Source organism: Tachypleus tridentatus, chromosome 10, assembly GCF_004210375.1.
Source record: "Tachypleus tridentatus isolate NWPU-2018 chromosome 10, ASM421037v1, whole genome shotgun sequence".
Taxonomy (NCBI): domain Eukaryota; kingdom Metazoa; phylum Arthropoda; class Merostomata; order Xiphosura; family Limulidae; genus Tachypleus; species Tachypleus tridentatus.
Genome location: NC_134834.1, coordinates 142,804,716 through 142,828,819, shown reverse-complemented (window position 1 = coordinate 142,828,819; position 24,104 = coordinate 142,804,716). Strand labels below are relative to the sequence as shown.

At 35.3% G+C, this 24,104-nt stretch overlaps 1 protein-coding gene across 21 annotated transcripts in view; it reads left to right on the top strand.

Annotated features, from left to right (window-relative positions):
- The window catches only part of LOC143230486 (uncharacterized), a 67,708-nt gene that overhangs the window by 13,668 nt on the left and 29,936 nt on the right, over nt 1-24,104 (top strand). For 10 of the 21 annotated variants that reach the window (XM_076464134.1, XM_076464136.1, XM_076464135.1 and 7 more), the window contains 6 exons: nt 132-325; nt 1,756-1,858; nt 12,043-12,329; nt 16,882-17,088; nt 20,941-21,093; nt 23,101-23,286. In XM_076464134.1, the coding sequence (XP_076320249.1) occupies nt 12,093-12,329; nt 16,882-17,088; nt 20,941-21,093; nt 23,101-23,286 (783 nt within the window). In that variant the 5' untranslated portion in view covers nt 132-325; nt 1,756-1,858; nt 12,043-12,092. The remainder of the gene's footprint in view (nt 1-131; nt 326-1,755; nt 1,859-12,042; nt 12,330-16,881; nt 17,089-20,940; nt 21,094-23,100; nt 23,287-24,104) is intronic. The other 11 variants (XM_076464148.1, XM_076464146.1, XM_076464149.1 and 8 more) reach the window with 4 other exon arrangements.

Here is a 24,104-nt window from a genome sequence, read left to right as displayed (position 1 = left end):
TAACAATTATTAAGTATCACTGTAGTAAATGTAAATACTTTTAAAGTAATAAATGTATATATTTGTAACTTTAATTCTTACTAGTTTGAGGTCAGTTGGTATTTTTGTAAGACAAGTATTTTTACACCCAGATGACTGGTCCAATCGGCAACCATACTGGATGAGCAAGTTTAGCAGCAAATATTAAAACTTGTGACTCTTATATTGTGAGTTGAGTACCTTAACCATCATTCCGTACCAGGCTTCTTAAATGCAATAATTACTAAATGTTACTGTCACGTAAACATCAAGTACTGTGAGAGAGTGGACTATACATATAGAGTTGGTAAGATTGTTCAAGGTATTTTTATACCTATAGTTGTGTGAATGTTTAAAGTAAGGACTTTTACTGAAGTTGGGGGTTAATGTGATTAAAAAAAAAGTTGTACTTTGTCACATGAGTCTTCAAATTGATGCTTATTCAAAACATAGTTGTAGTAATGTATATTAAACACTTACCATAAAACTTGTAGACTTCATTGTGAAGTTTGTAAGAATATTGGTTCACAATCTGAAGTTCTTGGAATTGTTCTTTTACCAGTTTCTCATTATTATAACTTGAATAGAAATGTAAAAATGATTGCAGTGACAGCTGGTTCTTCCTCTATTATTACTCACTTTAACAACCACCAAAATAATTAGAATAAACAAAATATAACCTTGTAAGTTTATATATACCTATCCATCAAAAATTGGAATAAAATTAGCTATCACCTCACGACTGCATTGTCAGGCAAACAATTTTACAAATTTATAAGCAGCAGATAATTATTTATGCTAGAAATTTTTTTTGTACACATTTATGTATTAACTTTGTATATGTGTTTATGTGTGTATTATGGCAAATACATTGTATAAAGTATGTTACTAATGAAACAGTAGAACTGTTCTGAACAATAAATACTTGACCCCTGTATGTTCACTTCTCAGGAATAAAATTTTAAATCCATTCTTTAATTTTTTGGAAAATCATCTGTTTCTCTTTTAAACTCTTGTTAGGTGGCTTCTAGAAAAATAAAACTGAGTTAACAAGAGTTTTCAAGTATTATGTTTTCCAGATCTTTTAATTTTTTCTTTTTTATCCTATTCTCAATAGTGTAAGATACTATGAAACTACTGGTGTATATCCCATAAATCCTTGGAAAATATCTTAAATTTCATGTATGTTATCTCTTATGCTTTTTTTTTTAGAGGAGCACAAGTTAAGGACTCTACATGTCTATAAGATAACTCTTCCAACTGTGCTATCATCCTAGTATTTTTTCTCTGAATTTTTTCTAGTTAGTTTCCTTTTTCACTTAATGAGACCCCCATTGTACACAGTTTTCCAAATAAGGCTTAAATAGTGATTTATTAAAAAAATTATTTCACCTCTCTTGATTTCTGATTGTTTTGCCTATAAACATGACCAAGTTTTATTAGATTTACTGCTTGCAACAGAGCACTGTTTCAGTGATGTGGGTGGTGACACTATACTAGGATTCAACCATTCTGTGTGGTTATATAATAGAAGTTTCACTTATAGTGAGTTTGTACTGTAGTATTTTCACTGATAGTGTGGTTGTACTATGGTAGTTTCACTGTTAATGTGATTGTGCTGTGGTAGTTTCACTGTTAGAGTGGTCGTACTATTGATGTTTCATGATGAGTGTGTTGTATTGTAGTAGCTTTAATATTAAGTGTGGCTCTGCTATAATAATGTGATATTTAATATAGGATTTTCTACAACAGTCTTTTTCACACTGGTATGCATACCCTTTGGGTGGTATGTAGTGGTATTGAAGGAGTGTACAAAATGAAAGGGAAAAAATAAAACAAAGTAAGGATTTTTTTTATCTTTATGAATACGTGTTACTTGCATTATACTTATGTATTTGAATTTTGTGAAATGTATTTATTTACAACAGTAATAGTAACTATCTGACTAAAGATATGTGTTTATATTTAGTACCAGAATCATGGGGAATGGAAATATATAATAAATTTGGAAAGGGATATCTCAAATTCACAAATTTGACAATGATTCTGCTACAGTGACACCACTGATAATGTGGTTGTGTTATCATATTGCCAGTTCTAATATAAAATGTTAAGGACAGCAACATTACCTAAGACACTCCATCTATTGAAGAAACAAACTGAAAGCCAGGTCTTATCATTCAGATATTCAAAAAGCTTTCCTTTAAGCTCTGTTAAATATATTGCACCTACCACTAGATTTAGACAGACAGTGGTATTTGATAAGTAATTAGATTAAGTTAATATATTATTGATGGTACCTTAAACCTCATCTACTATAAAGCAGAAAATAAATGGGGTATGTTAGTTTCATAGCTTTTTCAAACAATGTATTATTTTAATATATTGATCTTTCTATTTTCATTTACCTTTTTCATTAATTAACCTTGATTTCATATCATAGATATTTGTATATTTGTTACTATGTTGAACTTGTAATAGTTTTCTTTGTTACCCATTCAACCCATCTATAAACTGTAATACCTTACCCCATCTCAAGTTATCTGATGTCTTCCCACTGAAGAAAATTATTGTTGGTTTCAAACAAATATAAACTTCCAAACAAATACTTTCAAGGTCATAAATACAAGGAATGTTCTAAGATGATACACACCTAAGATATTTTTTGTCTGTTTTTTGCCTTAGAGCAGGGGTTCCCAACCTTTTGGCACTCGCGACTTGAAAATGTAATTGATGAAATAAAATTAATGTTATCCCAAGCTACTTCTAACAAGGCTACGCGACTCCCCTGCCAAGGCTTCGTGACCCCCTGTGGGGTTGTGTCCCACCGGCTGGGAACCCCTGCCTTAGAGATTTGCATACCACTAGCCTTTCATCAACTCCCATCTAATTTTATGAAGTTTCTTGTGAATTGGCAAAAGCCTATCATCAATAGTAGAGTGACACAAATCCCTTCATGCTTTTGCACCAGTCAGTCTTCATTATTTTCATTAGGACTATTACGCATCTATTTAACACTCAATTGCCCAGTAGGTGGCAGTTCCTTCTTACCAGATCTCTTTACTTTTCCTCTCTACACATGTCTGAGACACTCTTCCATGCCTCAGATAATGTTTGTAGGTTATTATCATTCCTTTCATGTCTATTAGGCCAGTTCCATTTATATAATTTCTCTGCTCACTAGACTCTTTGTTGTAAGGAATTGTTAGGTAGGGATTCTCTACTTTCCCAGTTTTTATTTATTTTTCCCCTCTCTGAGATCTTTGCCTTGTCTTATATGATACCTCTATTATATTGAACCTTCTCTGTCTACCTAAGTAGAGCTGGTTGATACAAACAACAGTAGGTCAAAGAGGCAACAGATGTTAAATAGCTCTTCGTTGATCCTAGGGATGATAGCAGCCCATGGTTGGACTTTCTTGCTATGTCTGGTGAAATGAAGTAATGAAATAGGTGTGGAAAATGTACTAGAGAAACCTTCATGAAAATTGCTTATTGTTCTTGTTTTTAAATCATTATTTTGTATTTGTTTAAGTCATTATTTTATATTTTTGTTTGTTTATTATTATTTTTAATTTTTAGCTAGTGCAATATGCAAAGTTGGGTTCAAAAGTGTTTGTTCTAACATGCATACATTTACAAACAATGTACACACAGTAAGGTAAATTTTCCAAGCAACATACAATTTTGCAATTTTTGCTTTCCTGTTTTTGGAAAGTGTTGACAAAAAACAACAAAAAATTGTATGTACATCATTAAAATATGTGAGCTTTCAATGCAGGCTTGGTGTCATATATAAGAAATTTAAAACTAGCATTCTGATTGAAAATAGTATTCATCTTTATAAAATTTTAAATAATCACTCTACATTTCAGATTTTGTAAATGAAGTTTTTATATATTAATTCCATTACAATATAAAACTACATTCACTTTAAATATATCAATGCCTTCAGATGTCTCAATACTCATCAATGTCGACTTGCTTCAAGATAGGATGGAGGTGGCTGGACATTGACCATAGCTTTATTTGCAAAGTCTGAAAGTAGAGTTTTGTGTTATGCTTTGCTATATTTTCTTATTTATCAATTTATTACTAACTGAAATATTTCTTGCATTAAAAAACAAATAAATACTTGATAACACTTGTTATTAGCTGAGGCATTCACAAAAAGCAGTATTCATTTATCTATGCAAATGAAGTCAATTGTTATTATCATTTACATGTTTTATAGTCCAAATATGAAACATTTCATTGCATAAATAACATTTAAATTGTTTTTGCTGTAAGTTAATGTACAAAATACCTTGAAATTTGACTATGTAAATAAATTCAGGGAATTGATTTCTGAAAGCTAACATTCTTTCACTGCCTCTAAGACTATTATTGATCCCTGTATATCATTCATGGACATTCTTCAAGGCAATCTGTCTCTGATTTCTGTTAACTTCTTACACTTGAAGTTATCTTTAAGATTTTGTAGATGAGGTGTTGGTTTCCTTTTAGATGAAAAAACAAACAACAGAAACATGGAAAGATTGAAAACTAATGAAAAATATAAAACATGAAAGTACAAGCACAACATTATCATAATACAATGATAAAGACTGAAATACATATTAAGTAGTTTGTGATAAGATTATGAGCGTGCTTTATTAATGAATATGTCTGATGGTCAGGCTTATTGATGCAAGGTTACTCAGCAAAGTTATTATACATGCTTTTTACTTCTTGTGGGTGAGGCTAAAATCTTCATTAAAAATTGTGACTCAATGTAATTGAATCTAATATTTCTCTCTCAGAAGCCCTCTCAGTGTAGATTCCTGTACGTCGTGAGGGGACCTCCCAGGGAAGGTTCTGTTCTTTCATTTTACCCTCCTCTAGGATTTAAACATCCACCCACATGTTTGCTGTGCATGGTGTACCGTGAAGGGGGGGAGAGGATCCTGGTGGTTGAGGGGTCCAACCCTAACACACCACTTTGGCCTTGAATTCCTGTAGACGAGCAGCCTTTGGGTGGCCCCTTTGGGTCAGTCGGCTAGTCCACTTGGGCTAGAGTCAACCAAGTACCAGTGTTGGAAGTTTTCAATGGGTGTTGTGGATATTCTGTCTGATGCTGGTGTTTAGGTATAGTGCTCACGAAACCCTGGCATTGCTGCAATGTCCTTGCATAACATTGAAGTATGTCCTCTCGTAGGGCTCCATGGTGGTTGGGGTCAGTGGGTACCGAAATTTTCTTTTTTTTTCCTATGGATCCTTCTATGAAAAATTCAAATAAAATAGTGAAAAAACAGTCAATAGGTAAACAACCATGTCTTGAAGACTGAGCACAATTTTCAACATTTGTAACACAGTACCTCATTTTCTTATATTACATTCTCTTTCAGAAAAATCTTTAGGGCAAATGTCCCCCTTTTTTATTCAGAAGGGACAAGAGGGACTTGCTGGCTCTCCAAAGTCAGTAAAGAAGCTTCGATCTGGAGATGTGCTGGTTGAAACATTCACATCCCAACACAGTGAACTCCTCTTGAATTCAAAGGCAATTTGGGATGTACCTATTGAGGTTACCTCTCATGCTACCTTGAATTCCTCACGAGGAGTTAATGTTGAGAGGGATTTGAAGAACATCCTTGAGTCATAGGTTCTCGTTTTGACATTTAGATCTAAATTGCAGGGTACGGCCGTACATTCCAAACCCTCTCTGATGTTTCCAATGTCAGAAGTTTGGCCACTCAAAGACGTCATGTCGTGGTTCCCTGACATGTGCTCATTGTGGTGGCAAGGACCATGATGCCTATGAGTGTGACGAGGACCCACATTGTGTCAACTGCAATGGTTCTCACCCTTCCTACTTTTGTTCTTGCATTAAATGGTTGGAGAAAAAAGAGGTGCAGTGTTTGAAAATGACTCATAACATTAGTTATCCTGAAGCTCTGAAATTGCTGTCCGCCACTTCATCTCGGACATATGCTGCTGCACTTCATTCCACAACTACAATGGGAGTGCAGACTGATCTCTCTGTGCCTCCAAGAGAATCATTTTCAAAACAAATGAAAAGCCTTTTGACCTCCATGGTTAAAAAAGGTTGATTGATCAACTTCTACACCATCTTTGTTCCTCCCATACGAGGTCTGTTCTAAACATACGCGGACTGACGTCATAAAACAAAATGTACTTTATTTAGAAGTTACAGGTCTGGGACCCCTTCAAAGTACTCCCCTCCCCAATGCACACACTTATCCCAACGGTGTTTCCACTTGTTGAAACAGTCCTGGTACGCTTCTTTTGTAATGTCCTCCAGCTCCTTCATCGCATTTGCCTTAATCTCGGGAATCGTCTCAAATCTTCTTCCTTTCAAGGGTCTTTTGAGTTTGGGGAACAAGAAAAAATCGCAAGGAGCAAGGTCAGGTGAGTAGGGGGGGTGGGGAAGAACAGTGATCGAGTGTTTGGCCAAAAACTCACGAGTTCTGAGGGCTGAATTTCGCAGCAACGAGGTGCATCTTCAATTTTTCGGTCAAAATCTCGTAACAAGATCCAACTGATATCCCACACTCTTCAGCAAGCTCCCTGACAGTCAGACGTCGATTTGCCCGCACCAGGGTGTTGATTTTGTCGACATGTGGGTCGTCAGTTGACATGGAAGGACGTTCAAGACGCTCATCATCTTCAATGGACTGTCGACCATTCTTAAAACGTTCATGCCACTTGAAACATGCCGTATGCTTCATAGCAACATCACCATAAGCCGTGTTAAGCATAGCAAAAGTTTCAGTTGCAGATTTTCCAAGTTTAACACAAAATTTCACAGCAAGTCGTTCCTCCTTCAGGTCATTCATTCTGAAATCCATGAAATGAAAAAATCGCACTTCACTTAAAACCGTGTAGCTAATACACAATATCTACAATCGGGGAAATGGCGTCGTAATCAGCTGATCTGTGCGAACCTAGCGACACCAAGCGGATTCCTCTGGAACCAACTGGAGCCGCGCAATTCAAACAGTCCGCGTATTTTTTGAACAGTCCTTGTACATTCCAACAAACCGCAAGATCTACATCCTTTGGTTTCAAATACGGGCATTTCTTGAGATACATTTTTTGCTCCCAACCCATCAAGACTCAGGCAGAGTATTCATCTCTTTTTTTTTTTTGAAACTGACTGTCTCTTTGACTATAATCGTCCCTTTATACTGGTGGAACTGAAAATGGCCCTTCTTCGGTCTGCCAGTACATCTGTTGGACCTGATGATATACACTATGACATGCTGCGCTATCTCTCTCCTGCTTCTCTTGACATTTTTCTAATTGTTTTTAACAGGATCTGGCAGGAGAATGTTTTTACTAATGCCTGGCATCAGGCTATTATCTTACCTTTCACTAAGCCTGGGAAAGATCCCAAGATTCCCTCAAACTACCGTCCAATTGCTTTGACGAGCTGTCTCTGTAAGACCTTAGAAAGGATGGTTAATGCTCGTCTTGTTTGTTTCCTCGAATCAAACAACCAACCTCCTCTCGCCCACCTAGTGTGGGTTCCGACGACAGCATTCAATCACAGACCACCTAATTCGTATTGAAACATCAATCAGAGAAGCCTTTCTCAAATGCCAACATCTTGTATCAATATTCTTTGACATTGAGAAGGCTTAAGACACAACATGGAGGTATAACATTTTGCGAGACCTCTATATATATGGGTCACGTGGCCATTTACTCATGTTTATTAAAATTTTTTTAATGGACAGGAGATTCCAAGTTCATGTGGCTTTGACACTTTCTCGTTCTTTTCTACAGGAACTTGGGGTCCATCAGGGCTGTGTTTTGAGTGTCACACTTTTCAGTATAAAAATTAATGCCATCACTGAACAACTCCCTCTCACTGTTGCAAACGGGCTGTATGTCGATTACTTTCACATCTCGTGTCAGTCGTTGAACGTGAGATATGTTGAGTGGCAACTACAAACTGCCCTCAATCGTGTACTGAAGTGGCTTTAATTTCTCTCTCTCTAAAACCGTTTGCATGTACTTTTGCTGCCAATGAGGTATTCACCCTGATCCTGAACTCTGTATCGGTAAAGTTTTTCTGCCAGTGGTCCCTGAGTCCAAGTTCTTGGGGCTTATCTTTGACTGTAAGCTGTCCTTTATACCACACTTAAAGCAGCTACAGGTCAAATGCACAAGAGCACTGAACATCCTCCATGTCCTGTCTACCACCAGTTGGGGAGCAGATCGATGTTCTAGGTTAAAGATATATCGTGCTCTTATTCGATCAAAACTTGACTAGGGATCAGTGGTCTATGGCTCTTCCAAACCCTTGGCCTTAAAGATGCTGGACCCCATTCATCATCAAGGACTTCGGCTCTGCATTGGGGCTTTCTGCACTTCCCCAGTTCAGAGCTTGTACATAGTCTCATGAAACTTCTTTGCACCTATGCCATTTGCAACCTCATTCATTACCACATCATCCCACCTTGATGGGCTATGCTTTTTCAGACCAGATGGTTTGCCATTTCTCCTTTTGGCCTTCGTATCCAGGTGCAGTTGGATGAATTGGGTCTGTCCTTGAATAACATTGCTGTATCCACTGGTCAACCCATCCCGCCATTGCTTCTTGCAGTTCCCAGTGGTGATCTATCTTTATGTCATCAGGGAAATGTAGACATTCCTGATTGGAAATACTGTCTGCTATTTGCTGAACATCTTTCGAACCATCCTTTCATTCCTATTTATACAGAAATCAGGTGACTGTATGGGCTCTGCCACGGTTTGTTGTTGTTCGGTGGTTGCATGCAGAATCCCCTCTACAGCTTCTGTGTTCACTGCTGAACTGTATGCCATTTCTCTTGCTCTGGATCGCAGCAGCTAAGCAGTACTCGAACTGTACTATTTATACTGACTCACTTAGTTCTCTACTTGCCTTGAAATCGCTACACGTTGGCTCACACCCTGTTCTCGCTGATATTCAAAACTGACTGGCCCATTTCTCATTAACATCTACTTCTATTCAGTTTTTCTGGATACAGGCCACATTGGTTTTCGTGGGAATGAGCTTGCAGACACGGCAGCTTAATCTATCTGCTCTGGCACTATCACCACTGTGCCTATTCCATACATGGACTATGGTCCTGTATTCAAGGCTCAGCTCCATGCCAGCTAGCAGTTAACTTGGAGTGAGCAATGCAACAAAAAGCTTTTCCAAATAAAACCCTGTATTGGACTTTGGCTCTCTTGTTTCCGTAAGGATCAGAAAGAGGAAGTTGCTCTGACTACGTATTGGTCACAGTTTTTTTACTCATCATTTTCTTTTATCTGGAACTGATGCACCAGTACACAGTTTGTGTAACACTCAAATCACTGTAAGCCACACTTTAATTTCTTGCCATCGTTACGACTCTGAGCGATGGAACTATTTTAAACATGTTCTATCCCATTGTTTGTCCATAACATTAGACAGTGTTATTGGTGATGGTGACACTGTCCACCTTGATAAAGTTTTTAGTTTTTTAATGGCCATTAATCTTTTTAATGTCATTTAACTGTTTGATATTTATTTAATAGTCTCAATCTCTCTAGTTTGATTTGAAATTGGAAAATGGCCATGACATTAAATAACTCTCCGCCAGGACTGGAAAGGCCAACTTCAGGTGATTAACACTGCTGTTTGAACTATCTATTTGAACTACCTGTTAGTCGTCTTGGTGAGGTATTATTACAGTTTTGCTGCATGTCTTTTAACACTTTTATTATTTTACTTTTTGATACTGGCCATAATGACACACATCCTGGAACCAGGACTGGAAAGGCCAACTTCAAGTAACTGACAGTGGTTCTTGTACTTACCTGTTAATCTTCCTGGTGGGTTATGATCATTACCACTATGCTACAGAAAGTCCTTTACAACTTCTATTATCGTAGTTTCTCTCAACATTGTAGACTGGATGTCAACATTGGTTTTATGCCATTTATGTTTTTTTAATTGCTGTTTTGTTTTTACCTTCATTTCCTTTTATGAATTTTACTACATTTACTTTACTTTTTCCTTTTTATTGGACATTTTGCAAATTATTCTTACAATTTTGCTACATGTCTTTTAAAACTTTTCTTACTTTACCTTTTGATAATGGCTGTAATGACACATCACTCGGAACCAGGACTGGAAAGGCCAACTTCAGGTGACTGGTGGTGGTTCTTGTACTTACCTGTTACTCTTCCTGGAGGGTTATGATCATTACTATTATGCTATAGAAAGTCCTTTACAACTTCTCCTACTCTGCTTTCTCTCTTAACATTGTAGACTAGGTGTCAACATTGGTCTTATGCTTTTTCTGTTTTTCAATGCTGTTTTGTTTTACCTTAATTTCCTTTTATGAATTTTACTAAATTTACTTTTACCTTTTTACTGGACGTTTGGTGCAGATAGCCTAGCTGCTTTGTGCCATAAAACACTAAATCAACCAACCAACTCTCAGAAGTATATAAAATCTGTTATCAGGTTTAATGATAAAAATTTAATGAAAATGAAGAAATGTTTGAACTTATCTGGTCTTGTATTTCAGACTAGTAGTAAGAGATGCATTGATGGAGGCATTGGCATCTGCCACAGTCAGATTTGTTTTCTGTGAAGTGAGTGACCACACATAGAGTAGAAAAACTTTCTGCTTTAGGAGCTTCTTTGACTAAATGATCCCAGTTCAATTTGACACCTTTACTTTGATCCAGTTAAATTTTATTTTGTGTAGGTGGGGTAATCATGGTTTTAATGCAGTTTTTAGATAAGGCATCCATCTGGTTCCTTCAGCTTTTATAGCTACTGCTACAGCTTCTCTCACTGTCTTGGTTGCTAATTTCAGTCCATTTCTGTTTTTCAGACTGTTCCTTTAAAATGAGTGTATGATGAGGAGGAATAAACTTTGTTTGACACATAAGTGAACATCCTTCATTGCATCCTTGCATGCATTATTACGTTCATGGTCAGCAGAGGTGGACTGATTTGTTTCAAGTTTGCAGCTACTCCTCGATTCCTACCGAGTGTGACCGCTACCCAAACTGATCTGAATCTCTGTAGACAGGTCTAGTCAATACCAAACCTCTCATCAATGCTGACTACTGAAGGTGGATGGAGGTCATGTATTCATCCTTATGTTTGTCAGCAAGTTTTCTCAAAAATGGCTGAATGAACTTGAACAAAATTTGGTAAACATTTGGACTTTGACCCAACTTAAAAGTGATTATTTTTGGAGGGTCATTTCTTAAGTCACAAGTATAAAAAAAAATCCCTGTTATTTCTTTTAAATGATATTGCCTCCCAGACTTGTATAGTTTTCCCTTGTCCCCTAATATTTGGTTCATGCTGAGTGTTTTGTCCCCAGTTGGGTGAAGACATTAGCATGCTTATTTCCTCACAAGCTTTGGATCAGTTAATTCTTTCTTGTTATAGTTTGGACCTACGATTGTTGGATGTGGTTCTGCCTGTTTGAGGGGCAAGTCCCAAATCCTATTTTTCTAACAGGTGCCCAGGTTCTACTTTTCAGAATAGTGTTTTGTGATCATCTATTGCACTATCTTGGATATAGCCATTTCCCCAGACTCTTCAATGGTCTCTCCTTTCCCTCCCCTTCTCAGTAGAGTTTGAGAGTCCTCTTACCATTTTCAAGCTGCTGGTCATAACTATTCGTGATGAGAAGATATTTAGTCAGAAGTGGTGCAGTGCCCCACCTTGGATGATCTGATCTGTTTCTTTAATATACAGAGGTATTCTTCCTATACGTTTGGGAAGATATATGTTTTTTCCTCACACTAGTCCCTCCTTTTCATTATGGGCTTGTAACTAATCTCTTGTGAGAGGAGGGAAGTTTTAATTTTCCTAAACTGAAAATGTATTTCTAATAGGTACTTCCCTCCACTCACACTTTCTACCCTTCTCTCCACAATTTTCTGATGTTTACATCTGCATGTGATGGTATTATATATTGACAAAACAAACAACCAAACTTTAATATAAACAGAATACTTCATTATTTTTTTATCTAGGTAGTTACCAGAATTTTCCTGACCTTTTGCACTGTGAAAATTCTACAGCAATGGCTGGAAATCCAGATGGGATAGCATGGTTATTTGAATTACTGCAGGATGTTCAGCTTGAACAGTTTTTTGTCAAGATAAGAGATGAACTCCAGGTAACTCGTCTTGCACATTTTGATTATGTTCAACCAGAAGATTTGGAACGAATTGGGATGGGAAAACCTGCAGCCAGGCGCTTACTTGATGCAGTGAAGAAGCACCGATCTACATTATGGAAGAAAAACTTAATCAGCAAGGTACTGTTTCTCATTTGATAGAAAACCTTGTAGCTTTTTTGAATAAATAGCCAGCAGCAGTAATGAAAACCAGCACTGTACAAGAAATTTAGCTAAGAGTCAGTAACTTTCTGAAACACAAAGGGAAACTTGAAGCTTTAACATCTCTTAAAAGGAAACACTGTTTTTGAGATATATATCTTTATTGTATGTGCTAGTAGTATGTATGATTTAAATAATAGTATAAGTTTTGCAATGATAAACATAAAATGTGGGACAACTTATTGTGTGTCCCATGCATAACACAAAACACTTGGTTGAGCTCCAGTTCATGATATATAAACATTGATAGACTACTCACTCATTCCTTCACATATGGCTTTAAAAGTAGAAGCCATGCTACTTATGAAATACTGAAAAACAAAATAGATATTGTTGCTTAATTACTCCAAGACACCATGACAACACAATGGTCTTTTCTGAAACTCAAAAGAAAAGAAAGTGCATTTTTCTTGTTTATTATTATTAGTTACTTATGATCATGTGTAAGCATATTGAGTAAATTGCTGTTTACACATATTTCAAAGGATTTTATGACAATAGTGTTTTAAGCTACATTTTTAATATATTTTCAGGTGTTTGCTACAGGGAGCTAGTGGTGGTGATGATGATGTAATCTTCTAGAAATGTTATAAATTTTTTGGAATATATAAAAATAAGGGTATATTATAAATACAAGAATCAGTAAAGTAATGATGAGTGAATAAGTTACTGAGTAATCAATGAGTGATTTCGACAGTGTTAGCAGTGGGAGTTATCACATCTGTTAATTTTCTTGATCAATTAGACGTGAAATTGTACAGATAAGTTTTTTTGTGAGTTAAGCATACAATTTGTGATTGGAATCTATTCAAACATTGTTTGTGAATTTAGGCCTACAACGTTTGTCAAAGCAAAGATAGTCAATGATATAAAAGACCTTGTCTAATAATAGAATGCATTATAACATTGGTGTAAGTAGTAGGATTGTTTTGGTAAAAGTAAAATTGAACTTTGACTAAGCTTAGGATGACAAAAATATCATGAACCAAGATAAAAAAAAATTTCTAGAAATAATGAAGTTATTAGAAGAAGGTGAAGAGGTAAGATGTGTGAATTTAAAAGAGGAATAAATGGAAAAGATAAGTAATAATTAAAGTTAATGAAACAGGTAGAGAGAAGAGAGCTCTTACTGCAGGAAATGAGGTGTGGCAGATTACTGTGTTGTTACCCTTTTCATTATATAATTGAACCTTCTACATTTCAATGTTTAGTGGAATGTTCCCTCTCTCTTGGAACTACTCTGATATGTCATACTGATGTATTTTGATGACACATTAACTTTGATAATGCTTATGATAGCCTGAGGAAAGTTCTGAATCAGTGAAGGAAAGAGCAACTTAAGTTGAATTCCAAGAAGTATAAATTGTTTTATCAACTGGTGAGCTTCCTGAGAACAAAGCAGAGTGGGAGAGTGTGCAGACCTATCTGTGTTTGAATCTGTTCAGAATTGGCAACGTCAAGGAACTTGTGTGTACCAAAAGGATTTCTTAGACTACTCTTAATGCCATTGTTTTGTAAAATCATTCTTGTCCTCTACATAAATCACTTAAGAAACCAAGAAAGTTTTTGTAGGTGTACTGATAGTAAAAAATCATTCATCAAACTAAAGAAAGAATTCACCACTACCCTCTATGAATATACCTAACTCTTGAAGATTCACTCATTTTGAATATGGATATTAATGATTTTGCAGTGTTTTTTTTAATTACCTCATGATAAAGAACATATGATTGCCTACTATACAAAGGTCATTAATGCTCAGAAAGAGCTTCTAAATAATGCTCAAGCCATAAGTTATTTTTATCATTACCAATATGGACAAAACTTTACACATTGGGCAGCTCATTCAGCATCAAAGTGTCTTGTGAACTTTTTGCAGTCTAGAAGATGAGGTAAGCAAGATGGCTCTAGAAACTTCAGGAGTACAACTTGATGAAGCCAAGTAAATGTTAGCACATTATTGTTAAGACTATATATTACCAAAGAATGTAAATACCATGAAAAGAGGGAAGCACGAGAAAGTAAAGATGAGCAACCCCAAGTATTTCAGCAATGTCCAAGGTGGATGATCTGCAAGTGGTGTTGAAGAACAAATGTGGTCCAATACTCAAGGATTCTCAGGCATAAGATATGAGTGTGAAATAAATTATTCAAAGGATCAAGAACAATATACAGAAAACAATTGGATAAACAGTTGTTCCATTCAGCTCAAAGATAAAGTTGTATTAGGTACAGTTGTATTCATTATGCCTACAAGAGGGATTTTTTAAGTCGGAAATGGAAAGATATCAATGGAAATAAACAAAGACAACTGTCAGTTCCTCCACAGTTTCTGCATTCTGAAGCTCTCTGTCATTTACACAACATCCAAACATTGGGACACTTAGTGGAAAGAAGATAATGAAGAGAATAAGAGAGAGAGATTTTTTTTTGAGTTGGGTGTTATCAATCTGTAGAGAAATTAAGTAAATTATGTGAACTTTGAGTAAAATGGTCTATGAAAGATACAGCAAGGACAAATTAGCAGTGTTATGTTGGAGCATGGCCTTGAGAGAATTATATTATAATGTAATAGATTGCTACACCAAATGGTGAGAAGCCTAAGTGTTTCTAATCAGGAAGTGTAAACTCATCAATGAATTTATTTCAAGATTTGGGGTGCCTGTGGAACTTCACTCAAAACTTCACCAAAAGGACCAGGAAAACAGTTTTTCATTCATGTGATGGTACGGTGGAGAGATACAACTGTACAATTTTAAACAAATTAGCCATTTATAATTTGTTGACTAACTGAAGATGAAGACACAGGCAATATGTCAGCACCAATCTTTTGTTTATAGATTCTTGTCTATTATAAGATGCTGCACTTTGTTCACTTTGGCATTTCACAGCTCTTTTTCTAAATGGTTCTGTTGCCCAAGTTAATTTTTCTTCCTTTATTTTGCAGTGCCATTAAGTACAATGGATATCCTAAATCACTGATCTGAATATATACTAATGATCAGAGTGTATGAATATTTTGTCAGAGTGGGCTGTTGCATCTCTCTTTTTTTTTTTTTTTTCAAAGCAATTTTTGATGTTTTCAAACTGCTTAGTAAATGTCCAATGTGTCAAAATATCTGTTGTTGTCACTTAACTTGCTGATTTACATAGTCAAAATTGTTTTATTATAATTTACTCAACCCTTATACATAATTAATTTTTTCTTTCTTCTTTTGAGAATTAATTTTCTTACATTTTCAGAGAAAGTAGTTACTAAAATATTGTTTTTGTTACTTAAGTAGTTAAGCCAATTTTCTGTGTTAAGAATATTCATCTATGTTTTAATTATTAGGTATTATTATCATCTAAAAATATTTCAGTGATTTTTAGTTTTTGAGACATACAAATATGTATTTGGTGTAAAAGCGAAACTGCCTAAAGAAGCATAGTTTGTAATTAAAATTCAAGAGATTCTTAAAAGTGTTTGGAAAATTTTATACAAGTACTATTTTATTTTGTGTTGGATCTCTAGAAAGAACTTCAATATGTCTATGAAATGTTTCTTTCCTTCAAAATGGCTCGGCATTGCCAGGTGGCTAAGGCTCTCAACTCATAATTTGAGGGTCGCGTGTTTGAATCCCTGTCATACCAAACATGCTCACCCTTTCAGCTGTGGGGGGTGTTATAATGTGATGGTCAGTCCTGCTATTCCTTGGTAAAAGAGTAGCCCAACAGTTGGCAGTGGGTGGTGATGACTAACTGCCTTCACTCTAGTCTTATACTGCTAAATTATGGACGGCTAGCACATGTAAACCTCGTATAGCTTTGCGTGAAATTCAAAACCAAAACCAAACCAAATCCTTCAAAACAGATGTTGTAGACAAATACAAGATTGTGAATAAATAACTTTTGAAGTCAATAGTTTGAGAGACAAGACAGAAATCATCTTAATAGATAACACCAGTAATTTTGGCTTGAGATATAAGCTTTACAAACATATTGGGAAAAATTTTTTTTTATTTACTTGTGCACTTGAATGGTTTAGTGGCTTTCAGTCTTTAGTTGTCACTGTCTTATTCTTATAGGTCTATATTATGAATTTGATGTTTATTGTTTTTGTTTCCTGTATTATACCACTGTACGATGTAATGGAATAAAGAAACTTGACATCATCATTTGAATTTGAAATTCAATGAAGGTTTTGAACTCACATGTTAAATTAAATTTGAAATTCAATGAAGATTTTGAATCAGTGGTTAAATTATTACTCTAAAAGAAACTTAAACAGGTATATTAAGCCTGTTGAATCTTCTAAAATAAACAGGTTTTACATTTTAAATACATGACATTCAGTTAAAATGTCAAATAATATACTGTTCTAGAGGTATTTGTATGATTATTCTACTAAAACTGTTAACTCAGCATATACTGGGTGTCAGTGAAAGGTGTTTTCACTGGAGAGATGATAATTTGTTTTTCCACCTTTTAGATACTTCCATCTACCAAAACTGATAAAAGCATCACCTTAAAGAATGAATCATGCCTCCCCACAAGTCCAACACATGTAATTTCTGGAGCCAGCAATGCCCTCACTTGTCTTGTGAATGATAAGGACCTTATACTTGGAAGCAAACTTGGTGATGGATCATTTGGAGTAGTTCTGAAAGGGGAATGGGTGACACCTAGTGAGCGAAGAGTAGGTTTTACTAATCTTGAACTGAATTCAGTTGTTAGTTTCAAATTAGATACTGGTTAGTTTGTACACAATGTGCTTAAATTGAAAGTTATTTTGAAAATCTTGATAGTGAATACATGCAATTATAATTCACAGATGTTTTCATGTGTGGTTGATAAAGATTGGCTGTTAAAATTCTTTTTGTTTAGTTGGGACTGGATAATTTCAGCTCAAATAGTTATTTGGAGATTTGAAGAAGGACAAAATGTTATAAATATTTTTTCCTCTTAGATTTGCCTTCTCTACTCTAACTAAATTCTCGTATTTAGTCACTGAGAGGCTAAAATAGTATGACTAGATCTTTCCTCTTGTTGACCTAGTCATTGGGGGCTAAGGTGGTACAACTAGTTCTAATCTCTTGTTGACCAATTCACTGAGAAACTAAGCTGTTACAACCAGATCTAATCTCCTGATGGCCTAGATACTGAGAAACTTAGGTGATAGAACTAGATCTAATCTCTTGTTGACTTAGTACAGTTAGATGTAATTCATTAGTTGTAATAGCATAACAGACGTATGTCAAAGATTAGTGTACCATTTTTAGTTTATTTTTCAACATGGTTTAATAACAACAACAATTTAGCTTTGGTTTTTTTTTGTGCATTTTTTTACCCTGTTCACTCTCCCTGTGGAACAGTGTTAAGTTTACAGATTTACAACACTGGAACCTCGGGTTGTATTCTCTGTATTGGGCACAGAGTCCAATGTTATTTTGCTCTAACAAAATAAACTTACCTAACAAAATGTTGTTTCAAACAATAGTAATATGAACATTCTTTAAAAGAAATAAAAAAAGGAGACAACTTTGGGACAAGTTGCTTCTGATTTGTTTTCTTCAGTTGATTCTTGAGAAAGTGATGTTTTGGGTTTTTACCCAGTTGCTTTTGAGGCTGCATGTTACTTGATGGTTGAAAGGGAGTAACTATTTGATTTTCTTTCTGTCCACAGACATTATGGTTTACTGCTTGGTTACATCAAGGTACAGTTGTGCTTTTTTTACCATGCTTGTCAGAAGTACATGATTTAGTCTACTACTGCCAGGTGGAAACATATTTTGTCTCTCAACTAATGAATCTGATCCTTGGAATTAGGGTATCTAAGGCAAAGTTTTTATTTTCCTGAATGGATCAATGCTCAATGTTCCCTGGTTGGACAGTGATAAGTCTACAGATTTACAGTTTTCAAATCCAGTGTGTTGTTTTTGTAACACTAAGCTTTGTTGGAAGAAACTCTCAGGATTAACAACTTCATTGATTATGAGCTGGAATTATTGTTAGCATGCACACTGGTTTTATTGTTGGTTTATACATTCATCCCTGTTGTCCTTGGCTTCTCGGTTTTCTTTGGCTCCCAGAGTGGGTCATAGTTTTGCCCCTGTTTGAGGGTCTTGACTCCTGATCTCAGTCCCTTGTTGCATTGGTACCAAAAATAGATTCTGTTGCTCAGTTGAAATGTTACCAGCAGCATTGGTGGTTATTGTATACCTTCAGGCTCTGGACATCTAATAACCTTAACCACTAATCTCTGGGCATTACAGGTCATTGAGTCAGGATTTGTCATTCAGTTCACATTTACCCCATAATTATCCACCCAACCTGTAAAGTTTCTGGCAGATCCTTAGATTTTGGAACTTAGTTCTGTGGCTATCATAGTTTCATTGGCCTGGGGATTGTGAGAGAGTCATTCGAGTTTTTCTGGTGTTTTACTGTCAGTTTTTGGGCATAAGAAGACAAGAGATTGGTGTCAAATTTTTCTCATCTATATCAATGCTTAGTTTCTCCAAGGTTCACAAATGACTCATTCTGTGTTGGCATTTTTTACCAGGATTATTGTGTCTAAGTTCATTGTAGTTGGCTCCTATCTGCACATTGTCATAATGGTAGTATCCTACTATTATCGTAATTTTTTTTATGAGTATTGCTGTTCAGGGATTGAATAAATCAAGGTCATTTTGCTTTTAAATATTTAAGGAAGTAGGTTCACCTCTTGTACTATTTCTAGAACACTCCCAAACATGCTCTATTCCTCAGATACAGCTAATGGAGTTAGGGAGTCCATACCACACTTGGTTACCACTCACTGTAATGGTGGACAGAGGCTTTTTCTTAGTGTGTCAGAGATAATTCCTCCAGTCTTGGAGAAATGGGTAAAGTTGGGGTTTATGGATGTTTTTTTCCCTGATATTGATAGGAGAGGTACCAGTTTACTTGGGAGCCTATTTGTAATACTGGTTCATTTGAGTCGAGTGTGACCTTTCTTTTCGATCAATATTGGTTTAGTCCATTTTCTCCTTATAATTTCATATGAATACAGAGTAATCTCATTCTGGGATCTTGGTTGAGCACATTTTGTTCCATTTTCTCCTCATAATTCTGGGAGCATGTAGAACTGGAACTTACCTTGGAAGAGTGTTCATGATTCCAGATTGGATGTGTTCTATTTTCTCATGTTGAGTAGGGCATATAAGATCCCATCATTATGAGACTGGGGTGTTGCCTTTCAGACTTTTATGGGTTTAGGAGAAGGTTTGTCTTCTTTGATGTTGCTTAACTTGTCATGATTCTGGTAGCTTAGAATGTATCACTCTAGGACTATGTAGTAGTATCCACACATAAGTATGTGTGTGTATTGTGGTCCAGTTGCTTTTCCCTTGAAAATGAGATATAGGGACCATGGTCCTATAATATCAACCCTACATAGTGGAACCTCAACTATCTGGTTGTAGCTCAACCAGTAGTAATGTAATGTTTTGTTTGCAGTACATGAATTAATGTTCCAGGTGAAGTGCAAACCTTTTCTGGATGTAGTGGGACTAGGATGCCAATATTTTATTGCCACATTCATGATCTATGCAAATGCTTCCTTTATGGATAATGCCCTCCTTGGCCCATCTATATTTTCAATATGGGATTCTAGCTGTAGTGCAAGAGAAAGTAAATATATTTTGGAAGTTAACATTTTCTAAAATTGAAAATTTATTTCTAATAATATTTACCTCTGCTGACACTCTTCTGCCCTTCTTACCAACTGGTGTTAGAGACTGGAATGGAGTCAGTATAGAAAAAGTGATAATATCGTATAAATGATACAGTACCAGAATGGAGGGTATTACAACACATATTACCAAGGGCTAGTAAGCAAGGTATAAAAGACAGAAGCTAGGGAGGAAAAATCAGACCAGTTGCTTAGATGGGCAAAGGAAGAAACTCTAGCAGTTGAATAATATCTGCAGTTTGAGCAGTTATATTATTTGAAATACATTTTTGATTCAAGAAAAAGGTTAACTCTCATGTTCCAACTCCTAATTTCCAGGATATTTAGCTTTCACATACATCATTTAGGTTTAACCACATCTTACTCTTTTCTTTCTAATTATAGGTATTTCATCCCATTATTTAGTGGTATGTACAGATTGTTAAATTTGATTGTTCTGTTGTTGTTGTTTTCTGACATATTGCATTCATTTTAATGCTTCAGTGTTAGAATATTAGTATTTTTTTGTTTACAAGTGAAGCATCTGTATGTTTTAAGTTAAAGTCATTTTGAAATAAATAATTTGGTGCAAAGGATAGGTATTAGTTTAATTATTTTTCACATGAAAATATTTATAAAATTCCTTGTCAGCAGTGTTGTAAAAAACATGCCTCTATCACTTTATTTTTTGAAATGAAACTTATAAGTGAACTTTAAATGAGTACAAGAACTATGTCATAATAACAAAATGTAAATTATCTGGAATGGTTTAACCAAATTAGTGTGTAGCAGGTGACTTTACATACAACATGATTATTTTACATTGAAATTAAATTTTAGATTCCAGTAGCTGTGAAAGTCTTAAAGCAAGATGCTTTAGCTCAGCCAGGTACTTTTGAAGACTTTGTGAAAGAGGTTAATGCCATGCATCAGTTGAATCATCCAAACCTGATTCGGTTGTATGGGGTGGTGCTTTCTTGTCCAATGAAAATGGTTTGTGTTCTTTTTGTTTTTCTCAAAAGTGATTAAAAATATTGCTTATTTATTAGCAGATTTTTTAAAGAAGTGAGTTTAGCTGTGCAATTTTGTTATTACGTATCTTGAAATTTTGGTCAGTATGTGTCATTACTCAGTTAAAATGTTTAGTAAGTTTTGTTCTGATGTGTGACCATGATGCCAAAACAAACAATTAAAGACATACATATATTGCTTTTTCAGTGCCATGAGTTGATAACTTTCACAAATTTTTTTTGTTAACTTATTTTCCTTAATGTAAAAATATTTTCAGCAAATACATTTAATTAGAAGTAAAATATGCTGCTTTATCATTAGTGTATTATGTTTTTATATTTGTATCTATACAGTCATGTGAAAAAGTTAGGACACCCTATGAAAGCCTGTGTATTTTTGTAACATTTTTGGATGTATAGATATTTAATTTTAATTTTAACAATACTGAGAGATTATAGGAATATAACTAAACAATTAAAACTGAAGAAAAGACTTTTGAAGATCTTCTGTAAATGTAATTCTACAAAAATGCATATTTCACCTGAGGAAAAAGTTAGGACACCCCACATTTATTCCCACTTAAAATTTTGAATGAGGCTTGCCCTATTTAAACCTCAGACATTTAGTTTGGTGTGCTCCTGACTGTTGAAGTGAGAGTGAGCACCATGGTGAGAGCAAAAGAGCTATCTGAGGCCTTCAGAAAGAAAATTGTAGCAGCTTATGAGTCTGGTAAGGGGTTTAAAAAGATCCCAGAAGATTTTGAAATCAATCAATCCACTGTCCGGAAAATAGTCAACAAGTGGAGGGCTTTCAAAACAACTGCCGACATGCCCAGGTCTGGTCATTTAAGCAAGTTTATCCCAAAAGCAGACTGCAAGATGCTAAAAGAGGTCTCCAAACACCCTAACATGTCATCATGGGACCTACAGCAGGCTTTGGTTACTGTTGATGTGAAAGTGCATGCCTCTACAATCAGAAAGATACTGAACAAGTTTAACTTGCATGGGAGGTGTGCAAGGAGGAAACCTTTGCTCTCTAAGAGAAACATCAAGGCCAGACTGAAGTTTGCCAGAGAGAATGTAGACAAAGACCAGGACTTCTAGAATAATGTTCAGATGAGTCTAAAATTGAATTATTTGGACACCAGAACAGAGGACATGCTTGGTATAAACTAAATACAGCATTCCAGGAAAAGAACCTCATACCAACTGTGAAGCATGGAAGTGGAAGTGTCATAATTTGGGGCTGCTTTGCTGCAGTAGAACCTGGACAGATCACAATCATAGAATCCACCATGAATTCTACTGTGTATCAGAGGGTGCTTAAGGAACATGAGTCCACCTGTAAGAAAATTAAAGCTGAAGCAGAACTGGACCCTGCAACACGATAATGACCCAAAACATACCAGTAAATCCATCAAAGACTGACTGAAAACAAAGAAATGGAGAGTCCTGGAATGGCCGAGTCAAAGCCCAGATCTTAATCCCATTGAGATGCTGTGGGGTGACTTGAAATGGGCTGTACATGCAAAAAACCCCTCAAATATATCACAGCTGAAAGAATTCTGCATTGAGGAGTGGGGAAAACTTTCTTCAGACCAATGTCAGAGACTGGTAGATGGCTACATGAAGCATCTCACTGCAGTTATTTGAGCCAAAGGGGGTAACACTAGCTATTAGGGGGTAGGGTGTCCTAACTTTTTCCTTAGTTAGAATATGCATTTTTGTAGAATTACATTTACAGAATATTTTGAAAAGTCTTTTTTTTCAGTTTTAATTGTTTAGTTATATTCCTATAATCTCTCAGTATTGTTATAATTGAGATTAAATATCTAAATATCCATAAATGTTACAAAAATACACAGGCTTTCATAAGGTGTTTTAACTTTTTCATATGACTGTATACATTTACCTACTGGTAAAATATACTGCTTTATCATTAATGTATTGTGTTTAAATATTTGTATCTAACCTTTACTAATGATTTTAGGTCACAGAACTGGCACCACATGGATCTCTTCGTGATCGGTTACGCAAAGAATGCCACCATACACCAATATTACAACTTGTAGAATATGCAGTGCAGATAGCTAATGGGATGGCTTATCTTGAGTCTAGACGATTTATTCACCGAGATGTAGCAGCAAGAAACATGCTTCTTGCTACAGGATATCAGGTAAGTTTAGTTATTAGTGGTTAAGCAACTGATTTTACTGTGTGTTCAGTTACAGAAAGGTTTGAAAAATTTATAACATATAAGTTTCAAATTTTATAAATGACCAATTGCACTATGTGCTAGGCATTGGTAGTTTTCATCCACTGTTATAAATTATTTTATTTTTGATTACCAAGGATTTTGCTATGGGCGTCCTGGGATTGATGATTGTTATTTCCCAAGTGCCTCAATAAAACTGTTTACTATATACAATTTCATGGGTTACCTTGGGTGTGATGTAGTGGGTCAGGTATATGTAGCTGTTGCGTGTAATCACTACAAGGATCACATACAGATGATGAAAATTAAATAATATGAGGACTTATCTCGGCTGTGTTTTATTTGATTGTGTAAAGATGTATTTGAAATAGATTGTTTATTAAACTTAATAATCAAGTTATTTTATCCCTATTCAATAACTGAATGATGTTAATTTATGTCACTTTAGAGAAACATTAAATGGCATGTCTGGGGTCTTACAAATCAGGTTTTGATTTGCCTGATGGTTAGAGCCAATTGTGTTTTTTTATACTTTAAACAAAATCCTTTCATATCTTGTAGTAACAGGTAGAAAATTTAATTGTTTTAAAAAGGATTTCAAACTTGATCACACCATAATATTTTTCCACCTTTTAAAAGGGCTTGTATGTATTTATTACTTCTTTTAACACCAGTTAGTATAAATACAAATACATAAGTGCTTGAATAATTTATAATTATTTTTGAATTACACATGTATAAATGTTAATTGACTGTGGCAAAAACTACATGTACATGGT